Source organism: Pinus tabuliformis, chromosome Q (genome assembly GCF_031772625.1).
Source record: "Pinus tabuliformis cultivar Carrire ecotype Pingquan chromosome Q, CPIR1, whole genome shotgun sequence".
Lineage (NCBI taxonomy): Eukaryota > Viridiplantae > Streptophyta > Pinopsida > Pinales > Pinaceae > Pinus > Pinus tabuliformis.
Window position 1 is genome coordinate 1,056,804,268 of NC_142296.1, and position 11,601 is coordinate 1,056,815,868.

The 11,601-nt window shown below is 34.0% G+C and overlaps 1 protein-coding gene across 1 annotated transcript; it reads right to left on the reverse strand.

Moving 5' to 3' along the window:
• Positions 1-4,934: 4,934 nt before the first annotated feature.
• Positions 4,935-6,159, reverse strand: LOC149223150 (UDP-glycosyltransferase 72E1-like). The gene is made up of 3 exons (XM_089387798.1): positions 6,066-6,159; positions 5,729-5,897; positions 4,935-5,622 (listed from the first exon to the last, which is right to left on the reverse strand). The coding sequence occupies exons 1-3, from the start codon at positions 6,157-6,159 to the stop codon at positions 4,935-4,937; spliced, it is 951 nt and encodes a 316-aa protein (XP_089243924.1).
• Between the last annotated feature and the right edge of the window lie 5,442 nt (positions 6,160-11,601).

Sequence of the window (11,601 nt, forward strand, 5' to 3'; positions counted from 1 at the left end):
AGAAGAAGAGAAGTTCTTACCTTTTGTAGAGGATTTGGCACTTGATGCTCAAGCATAGTTGATAGAGGATACAATTTTGGAGAAAATGTCTAGAAATAGTAGATAGGGGCAACATCACCTTTGGCAAATTGTGATCAAGGAGGATATTGGTGGCTACCCGCCTATTCCACTTGGACCCCCAACACCATTTCCTTTCAGTTTCCTTAATTCTAGCACAACTTTCTATTTTTGGCAGTTTTTCCATTACTAAACTTCTGAAGTTGTTTTGAGGTCCTAAACGACGTTTTCTAGGAAAATGACGAGACTGGAGAAATGTCAGAATATGTTTCACACATTTTTTATTACCTCCTCATGGGGATCTTCGAAACAAGGTAGTATGATAGCCAAACGAAGATCGTATGCGAAAGATATGACCCCGGAAGTTAGGGGTCCAATTTACCCCAACGAGGCCCAAAATTGTTGGCATTTCATCTCCTAGGGTTAAGGTTTCACACTTCTTCTTTATGGTAAAAAGGCCTCTGAGACTCATTGTAACACGGTTCAGAAGGCATGTAGCCGTCGCATCTCTTCTCAGAGATAAACTACCATCGTCCAAGCTAGTTTGTTCTATTCTGCATGTAAACAATTTTCAGTACTTGTTATTAATTAATTAAATTTATGTTCTTTCGTTGTATCTCTAAGTTCTGTTTAAATTTGTATTTCATTTTGTTCCTTCATGAATTCAGATCAAATTGATTTGAAAGGACAACTTCCAGGCAAGGCTAAATGGTGCTCTCGAGAGAAGGGGAAGGAAAAATGTCTTGCCCTTATTTAATAAAATCTTTTAGGGACAAAAGGCCTCCCAAAATGGGAGCCATCATCCGAATTGAATCATTATGTATTTTTTCATCCATCTCAAATTCTATTGGAGTGGAAAAATTGAGGAATAAGCTCACAAAACCATTATTATTGGCAACACCGAGTTTGGAAAATTGAGGTCTGAAACCTTTCAGGAGTAATTTGAGGCATCACGATGAAATTTTTTGGGGTAAAACTTTTCAATGTAAGTGCCACACCTTTTTTTGTTATTCTACACATAGATACCTTTCCAACGACAAAAGAATCGCTTGAATCAGAGTTTGTATGCAAAATTTATGCCACTTGAAATTTGACCTTCTTATTTGGACCACCATAATTCAAGAGTATGTCGCATTAGCGCCCATTGCTCATGGAAAGGGAGCTAGCCACTTAATCATGATGATCATGACTCTATAAGAGTCCATTTTGTAACTCTAGCTAAGAGTTGAGGGAGTCGAACTTAACCATTAGTACGCTATCGGGTTGTGTTATAACTGAGCCACTGGGAGGAAAAGGGGTTCCATTATATTCGAGTGCATTTTGTTTCATAGATGAGAAAAGTAGCCAAGAGGGAAAGGGAGTGAGCAAATAGAGAGGATTTGTGCGCTATAGAAACCCATAGGCTGCAAGCCTCACTACTTTGTACTTGCATCCCTTTTCCATTCGAAGAAAAAGACTAGAGCAACCTCATCTTCCAAGATATACCTTTTGTCACCTTATAGTTTGTGAGCTTTTATTTTGTTGTTCCCTATTTTTTGCATAATTATAATTTGCATGCATATACAATAAACAATAAATCCAAAAAGATAAGGAGAAATAAAGCCTCATAAGATAGATTTTGGATTTTATGTATAATTTTATCAAATTTATTATGATGAACTATCTAATAAAATATCTTTACAAATCACTTAACCAATCTTAAAACCTATAATTCATTCTCACTCAATAAAAATGTTGTCCTCTTTTGTATCTCTATGAATTTAATGCTTTGTTCTTTAAATAATAATAATTATTATTCATTATTCCCCTTTTCACTATTAAAAAAAGGAAAAGAAAAATGCTCCCACTTTTTCCCTTTTCCAAAAGTTTATTATTGTTATTTTATATTTGGGTTCAATTATTTTATTGCGCCAGAGGCACTCTACAACCTAGTATGGGGATAGATCTCACCTAAACATTGAATGTAAATGTAAATGTAAACGTAAACATTTAACATTAGGTGAGAACATGTAATGTTTAACATTTAACATTAGTTAGATCTCACGTAAACATGTAAACGTAAACGTAACTCTAAATGTAAACTAAACGTAAACATTTAACATGTAATGTTTAATATTTAACATTCTTAATCTAATGTCGGCCCTATTTAGAAATCAATCTAATTATTATGATCTATAAACACAATATAAATTTAAAATATAAGGAGGTTTATGAACACTTAAAAAATGGGTATGGTAAATAAATAAAAATATAAATAAATTGGAGCTATGGTATGGTAAATAAAACCTCGTTTTATACTTACTCCAAAGGTATAGTAAATAAATAAAAATATAAATAAACTAGACGGATGGTAATAAATAAAACCTCTTTTTATATTTACTCCATAAACCTCTAATTATTTATGAATACTAAAAAAAAAGGGTTTTTCTTAGGTGAAGTTTATGGGCCAATTACCATATTTATAAGAGGTGTATGGTAAATTAATAAAAATATAAATAAACGAGAGGTATGGTAAATAAATAAAACATTTTTTATATTTATTCCATTTTTTCACTTTATATTTAAACACTCAAAAAAGAGGTTTTATTTAGGTGAAACCTATGGGCCAAATTATTATTAATATCATGCAAAAAAAATATTAACCCTAATATTAATATTAATAAAAATAAAGATAGCACATGGTATTGACCTATGGTATTGAGAACCAAAGGTATTGACCCATGGTATTCAAGTGGAATGTAGCCTATTTAAAGGGGCGAATTAAACAGTATAGATCCATCTTTACTTTGGATCTACTAAGGGCCGAGAGGGATCAAATATCTTGATATGCCAACTAGCATAGACTGAAAGAAGATTTGATCCTCAAATATCTTGATATGCCAACTAGCATAGAGTGAAAAAAGATTTGATCTCTCTCCGTGTAGATCTAGAGTAAAGATGGATCTATTTTGGTTTACTTCATCGAGTTGTCTTTAGTGCGACTTTTTGGAAGCTTTTCCGGTCTAATTTCTCTAAAATCCGTAGGAATTCATTGAAATCACAAGCTTGATGGGTAAACCCCGCACAATAGAAATGCCCTCTGGATTCATATATAAAATAAAAAAACTAGTTTAAATAATACAAATCAAGATTTCACCTCATTTTTTTCCACAAGATTCTAGCATCCGGAAACTCCAAAAAATCGCACTAAAGACAACTCCTTACTTAATAGCTAATCATTTATTTTCTTATTATTTTATGATTGTCTTCTCACATTTATTTTCTTATTGTTATTTTATGATTGTTTAAATTTGGACATTTCCTAACTCAAAATTTGTAATTTTATTATTATTTTTATTTTTATCATCATGACAAGTAGAGTGTACCGATTCCTCACCAATAAAATAAAATTAACACTTTTATTCTTATAGTGGAAAGAAAAAGGAAAAAAAAATAATTAGGTTAACTATAGTTTATGGGATAGTGCTTTGATACCAACTTAAATTTTGATAGTGCCAACTATATTCTATATTATAATATTACATATAAATATATCTAATGTTGTCTTAAGATAAATAAACTAATTTTAGATATACAATCACTTGAAAAAACTGATGGAAAAACAAACATTCACGTTTATTGAAAAGACTGATGGACAAATAGGAGTTGTTGATGTTCTCCTCACCTTTATTGAAAAACTAATGGACAAATAAGGAGTTGTTGACGTTCCCCTTACAAGATCCACTCCCATACAGCCTAGAAACTCACTGAACATAGTAGCAATCCAAACCAAGAACCATATCATTTTACCTCCCACCAACTACATTGACTTAACATGAACAAACTTAATTACGGCACTAGTATGCATGCATGAAGGGTGACCCGTCACCTCTATAAATTGTCATGTAAGAGGAAGGTGGTGAGGTGGTGATCCCCTCATTAATTCCAAGGTTCCTCAAGTCCATCATCCCCACAAGGGAATGTTATCTATTTCAAAAATATATGTTATGACTTTTTCTTTTAAATGATTTTGTATTCATATAAGAATATATGAAAACATGAAATTCCAAGAAGAGGGAAAAAAATATATATTAATTTAATAATATATTCTCAATAATATATATTAATTCATATATCTTATATTAATTAATTCAATAATATTAATGAGTTAAAAATATTAACATAATTATAATGTTAATGTTAAGAAATTAATAAATTGTGTTTTTTTTAAATAAAAAGTTATAATAAGAGATTTGGGCTTTTAATTTCGTGATTTACATATTACTTGATAATATAGTAATAGTCAATTAAATTATCCCTTTTTTATAAATATTTAAATGAAATATTCACTATTTTTCTTATTAATTAGAATATATATTCTCTAACTTTGGCTTTATATATTCTCTAATTTTGGCTTTATATAAAATATTTAAATAAAAATCATATTATTTTTATCCATTATTATTATAATAAAAAGTTGAATATTATTATTTTTCTAATAATAAAATTTTAAACAATTAATAGTAATTAAAAAATTCAAGCGAACTAAATAAACGAAATTAACAATGTTAATGCTATCTACCATGTGTAAAAGATGGAAACAACCATATTAGATGGAGGATTATGAAAAGCATAGTAAAATTATAACTACCAATTCTAAAATAACATATTAATAAAATAATTCATTTTCTTAAATTGAAGAACACCATTTACGACTTTTAATTTTTTCTCTCCGTTGGAATACCACTGATAAAAGACACTTAAATCAACCCTTCCAGAAGAAGGCACCTGTTGATAAAAACTTCAAAAATTTTCTTCTCGTGGCGGACCATCGATAAAGCTTCCAAATCTTTCCTTCTCGTGGAGGGCCACTGACAAAGACTTTCTTATAATTTTCGTTATCTTGGAAGACCATCGATAAAAACAAAAGTTTTTTCTACTCGTGACATAAAAGAATCCAGATTTTGCCAAGCTGCCCCTCCTGCTTCCGAAACTGCCGCAACCGCAGCTTCACTCAATGCCTTCACCCTCCGCTTCATTTCTTCCGCCGCCATTAAATATCGCACAGCCCTCTCTACCTCCTCCTTTTCAGCGACACCGTTGCTCGTCTTCATCTCCACCGCCACTTTCGCTTCCCTTGCCAGAAGCAGAGCGTTGCCAGGTTGGTCCGATTGCAGCGGCAACGCAATCATCGGAACGCCCGCGACCACGCTCTCCAGAGCCGAATTCCATCCGCAGTGGGTAATAAAAGCCCCTGTCGCTTCGTGTGCCAAAATCGCTACCTGCGGTGCCCACCATGTTTCTATCAGGTACCGCCCCTCCACCCGTTTCTCGGAGCCTTCTGGCAGTAGCTCCGCTTTCCAGTCCTCCACTGACGCAGCCGTCCTTTCGTCGGCGAGTCTCGAGTCCGGCGGCCGCAGTAACCACAGGAAGAGCTGCCGGCTCACCTCCAGACCCAGAGCTAGTTCTGTTACCGGCGACCGCAGTACCCACAGGAAGAGCTGCCGGCTCGCCTCCAGACCCAGAGCTAGTTCTGTTACCTGCCCTGGAGAAATATATGACTGCGCTTGAGAGCACCATCTCGTCCTTATTCAACAAGCTGTTGCAGAAATTTTCCGTCCAATTCTTAAATTTGAAATCCTTGATCCAAAGCCGAGCCTTGAATGCTTTAAATGCAGGTCTTATCTACCACCTGCATCGCTGGTGAGCCAGAGGGAGGCCGGAGATCTTCTGCAGCCGGTCGCCGGAAAGGTTGGTGGATGGTTGCATTACTGAGAGTCGAATGGTTGGATGGATGCCCATGCGAATGTAGAGATGTACTTTAGGCTGACCACCCTGTACTCTTACCGGTATTAAATACCCTATAGCATAGCAAATATTGCTTGCCGTTCAGGCAAGCAATATTTGCTATGCTATAGGGTATTTAATACCGGTAAGAGTACAGGGTGTTCAGCCTAAAGTACATCTCTACATTCGCATGGGCATCCATCCAACCATTCGACTCTCAGTAATGCAACCATCCATCCAACCTTTCCGGCGACGGGCTGCCGAAGATCTCCGGCCTCCCTTTGGCTCACCAGCGAAATTGTTGTGTATAAGTAGCTGAAGAGACTCTTTATACATAATTGTGCCTAATGGTTTCTTCAAGGAATCCTTCACAACTTCATATAATGCATATATTTCCAGAACATCGACACAATCCTTTGATGATACATTTTGCATAAATGAATTTTTACCCCTCAAGGAATACTAAGATCATCCTTAACAACTTTAAAGAAAATTTGTTACAAGTCTTAATACAAACTAATTCAACTAGGCCTATGGTTGGTCCTCATATACTCTACAAGTGTATTTCCAAAAGAACTTTGATCTGAAACAAAAAAATTTAAGAGCAATGTTACATACCATTCAATTTAATGCAAACAATCTTCAATAAAAATTTTGAAACGAAGATACCTTTCTTGACTTTGTCACTGATTAAGGCATTTAGGATTACTTTAGATCATCTTCTGATATTATTTGGCCTTTGTAACTTTCATCTGAGGTATTTTGGCCTTACTATAGCGTACCAAATACCCTTGGTTTTTATCCTTCTTTCATAGTTGCTGACTAGAGCTTCTAGAGGCATGAACGGAGACAAGTAACATAGAATTTGTTCAGTAATAAATAGTTAATAATAATGAGAGGCAATATTTCTTTTGCAATGGTCATTAGCAACTTCTTTCTAGATTGATGAGGCATCTTAAAATTGTTTGAAAACACAATAACAAGAAGAACAATTCAGGCTTTCTAGCTTTGAGATCCTCTTCAAAACAATTAAGGTTTTGGTCTTCAATATCTAAAGTGTAACACAGTGAAACCCTTTCATCCTATAGATCGTTCCACCGATGGCATAACACAATGAGAAAACCAATTATCTCAAAACCATAAAATGTATCCAATGTCGATTTTGTTTCAACAGGTGACTTTCATGATCTCCTTCAAATTCAAATTGATATCATGAACATCTACAACCTTCTCTAAAGCTAACTTCCAATTTTTTCTCAAGGTTCTCAAAACCACTGTTAAGGTCTCCTTCGGATTACTAAATTGAATGAATTAGGGTCCAATTTTCTAGGCTTCTCAGCTTCTTAATCACTCTCAGACTTTCACTATATGAAGCTCCTTTTTTTGGTCTCATGTGGTTTGCGTTGAGGCCTTTCGGCCCTCTAAGGTTCAGAATGAGGCCTTTCAGCCTTCTAAGGTTCAGACTAAGACTTTACCTCAGATATATTTGAACCTATTTGAGAATGACTTGAGATTTGTTGGTTCTCTCCCTAGGATCTTCAGTCCTTCTTCAGGAATCAATGGAGGATTGGATTTACTTTGTCCAACAGACATGTAGCTTTATAACTTGTGGGGATAACTTCCTTAGATGACTATGGATTCCCATTGAGGATCTTGGTTTTTCTTCAAGACTTGACAAGGTTGCTCTTTTACCCCTCTAATACCATGTTGATTTTTCAAAAGGTCTTCTATCTTATAATTACTTCTAATGATATTTACTTCAAACTATTTCATTTTCACATTACTAATTAATAAATTACACAAAATATATTCAGCAATAGATAGTAGGATCATAAAGAGTCATCGAGACAAGAAACATAAGATATTTTACCATGGGAAAACCCACATGAGGAAAAAATCTAACAACCTTTTCCTTAGAGAAATTGTTCAAATAAACATGAGATACATCTAATATTTCAAGTCAAAATAGAAGTCAAACTGACCATTAATAGGCATAGGTCAAACCATGCCAATAAAAAGTAGCCTCATAAACTCATTCTAATGTACCTCAAAAATTTCAGTGTTCCACAAAGAATTAGGTTTGCTTAAAATTTCCTTTTGCTCCAAAATTTGACCTCATACTAAAAATTTACCTTCCAAATATGATATTCTTTTATTCTTCTTAGAAGGTGATATGTCCATAAGCTCAGTCTGTTCATCTTCTTAAGTATGTCCAGAACTTGTCTTGTAGAGAGGAGCATTTGATGTATTACAAGAGAGATTTGATATGCCTTAGAAAGTCTTTTATTGCTACTTTAGAGGAGTCCCATAAGTGAACAAAAGAGATCTGAATTTCTTTCCTTTTGGATGAAGATGAGTAGTGTATTTATAGTGGATAAGAGAACCCAAGGTTCACCTCTCTAGGGCCGAGGCGACTTGAAGTCGACCTTACTTTTGGAAGAAAGAATACATAGTTTGAAAATTCAAATTTCCCTCTTTTTGAAGTCGACATGAATAACATGTCTTGAATACATTATTACATTTATTTGGAGGGATAAATTAACAATTATGAATATTGACCATAGGTACAAAAATTCAACACCAAATACTATAAAAGATGGGAAGAAATGCTTATAGACTCAGTCTATCCCCATGCATGTGCATTTACCAGTGGTGAATGTAGAGAAACTAAAAATCTACGAGCCTTCCATTCTAGATTAGGAAGAAGAAGAGAAGTTCCTACCTTCTGTAGAGGATTTGGCACTTGATGCTCAAGCATAGTTGATAGAGGATACAATTTTGGAGAAAATGTCTAGAACTAGTAGATAGGGGCAATATCGCCTTTGGAAAATTGTGATCAAGGAGGATATTGGTGGCTACCCGCCTATTCCACTTGGACCCCCAACACCATTTCCTTTCAGTTTCCTTAATTCTAGCACAACTTTCTATTTTTGGCAGTTTTTCCATTACTAAACTTCTGAAGTTGTTTTGAGGTCCTAAACGACGTTTTCTAGGAAAACGACGAGATTGGAAAAATGTCAGAATATGTTTCACACATTTTTTATTACCTCCTCATGGAGATCTTCGAAACAAGGTACTGTGATAGCCAAACGAAGATCGTATGCCAAAGTTATGACCCCGGGAAGTTAGGGGTCCAATTTACCCCAACGAGGCCCAAAGTTGTTGGCATTTCATCTCCTAGGGTTAAGGTTTCACACTTCTTTTTTATGGTAAAAAGGCCTCTGAGACTCATTGTAACACGGTTCAGAAGGCATGTAGCCATCGCATCTCTTCTCAGAGATAAACTACCATCGTCCAAGCTAGTTTGTTCTATTCTGCATGTAAACAATTTTCAGTACTTATTATTAATTAATTAAATTTATGTTCTTTCGTTGTATCTCTAAGTTCTGTTTAAATGTGTATTTCATTTTGTTCCTTCATGAATTCAGATCAAATTGATTTGAAAGGACAGCTTCCAGGCAAGGCTAAATGGTGCTCCCGAGAGAAGGGGAAGGAAAAATGTCTTGCCCTTATTTAATAAAATCTTTTAGGGACAAAAAGCCTCCCAAAATGGGAGCTATCATCTGAATTGAATCATTATGTATTTTTTCATCCATCTCAATTCTATTGGAGTGGAAAAATGGAGGAATAAGCTCACAAAACCATTATTATTGGCAATACTGAGTTTCGAAAATTGAGGTCTGAAACCTTCCAGGGGCAATTTGAGGCATCATGGCGACATTTTTTTGGGGGTAAAACTTTTCAGCGTAAGTGCCACACCTTTTTATGTTATTCTACACATAGATACCTTTCCAACGACAAAAGAATCACTTGAATCAGAGTTTGTATGAAAAATTTATGCCACTTGAAATTTGACCTTCTTATTTGGACCACCATAATTCAAGAGTATGTCGCATTAGCGCCCATTGCTCATGGAAAGGGAGCTAGCCACTTAATCATGATGATCATGACTCTAGAAGAGTCCATATTGTAACTCTAGCTAAGAGTTGAGGGAGTCAAACTTAACCATTAGTACGCTATCGGGTTGTGTTATAACCGAGCCACTGGGAGGAAAAGGGGTTCCATTATATTCGAGTGCATTTTGTTTCATAGATGAGCAAAGTAGCCAAGAGGGAAAGGGAGTGAGCAAACAAAGAGGATTTGTGCGCTATAGAAACACATAGGCCGCAAGCCTCACTACTTTGTACTTGCATCCCTTTTCCATTCAGAGAAAAAGACTAGAGCAACCTCATCTTCCAAGATATACCTTATGTCACCTTATAGTTTGTGAGTTTTTATTTTGTTGTTCCCTATTTTTTACATAATTATAATTTGCATGCATATACAATAAACAATAATTTACAAATCCAAAAAGATAAGGAGAAATAAAGCCTCATAAGATAGATTTTGGATTTTATGTATAATTTTATCAAATTTATTATGATGAACTATCTAATAAAATATCTTTACAAATCACTTAACCAATCTTAAATCCTATAATTCATTGTCTCACTCAATAAAAATGTTGTCCTCTTTTGTATCTCTACTAATTTAATGCTTCTTTCTTTAAATAATAATTATTATTACTCATTATTCCCCTGGTCACTATTAAAAAAACGAAAAGAAAAATGCTTCCACTTTTTCCCTTTTCCCAAAGTTTATTAATATTATTTTATATTTGGGTTCAATTCTTTTATTGTCCCAGAGAGGCATCACGTAAACATGTAAACGTAACTGTAAATCTGTAACGGTAAATGTAAATGTAAATGTAAACATTTAAGATGTAATGTTTAACATTTAACATTAGTTAGATCTCACGTAAACATGTAAATGTAAACGTAAACATTTAAATTGGAGCTATGGTATGGTAAATAAAACCTCTTTTATACTTACTCCAAAGGTATAGTAAATAAATAAAAATACAAATAAACTAAAGGTATGGTAATAAATAAAACCTCTCTTTTATATTTGCTCCATAAACCTCTAATTATTTATGAATACTCAAAAAAGGGGTTTTATTTAGGTGAAGTTTATGGGCCAAATACCATATTTATAAAAGGTGTATGGTAAATTAATAAAAATATAAATAAATGAGAGATATGGTAAATAAATAAAACATTTTTTTATATTTACTCCAGAATTCACTTTATATTTACCAACACTCAAAAAAGAGGTTTTATTTAGGTGAAACCTATGGGCCAAATTATTATTAATATCATGCAAAAAAAATATTAACCTTAGTATTAATATTAATAAGAATAAAGATAGCACATGGTATTGACCTATGGTATTGAGAACCAATGGTATTGACCCATGATATTCAAGTGGAATGTAGCCTATTTAAATGGGAGAATTAATCAGTATAGATCGATCTTTACTCTGGATCTACTAAGCATCGAGAGGGATCAAATATCTTGATATGCCAACTAGCATAGAGTGAAAAAGATTTGATCTTCAAATATCTTGATATGCCAACTAGCATAGAGTGAAAAAAGATTTGATCTCTCTCCGCCCAGAGTTACTTAATCAAGTTGTTTTTAGTGCGACTTTTTGGAAGATTTTCCGATCTAATTTCTCTAAAATCCGTAGGAATTCATTGAAATCACAAGCTTGATGGGTAAACCCGGCACAATAGAAATGCCCAGGTGCTGAATTCATATATACAGTAAAAAAACTAGTTTAAATAACACAAATCAAGATTTCACCTCATTTTTTTTCCACGAGATTCTAGCACCGGAAACTCCAAAAAGTCGCACTAAAGACAACTCCTTACTTAATAGTTAATCATTTATTTTCTTA

Bases quoted from the DNA above. Each gene is read 5' to 3' on its own strand.
- LOC149223150 (XM_089387798.1), bottom strand. From the start codon at position 6,159: ATGTATAAAGAGTCTCTTCAGCTACTTATACACAACAATTTCGCTGGT. The intron at 5,898-6,065 runs GTTGGATGGATG...GCTATGCTATAG, and splicing joins GGCAGCCCGTCGCCGGAAAG to GGTATTTAATACCGGTAAGA. The intron at 5,623-5,728 runs GTGGTAGATAAG...TTGTTGAATAAG, and splicing joins CTGGCTCACCAGCGATGCAG to GACGAGATGGTGCTCTCAAG.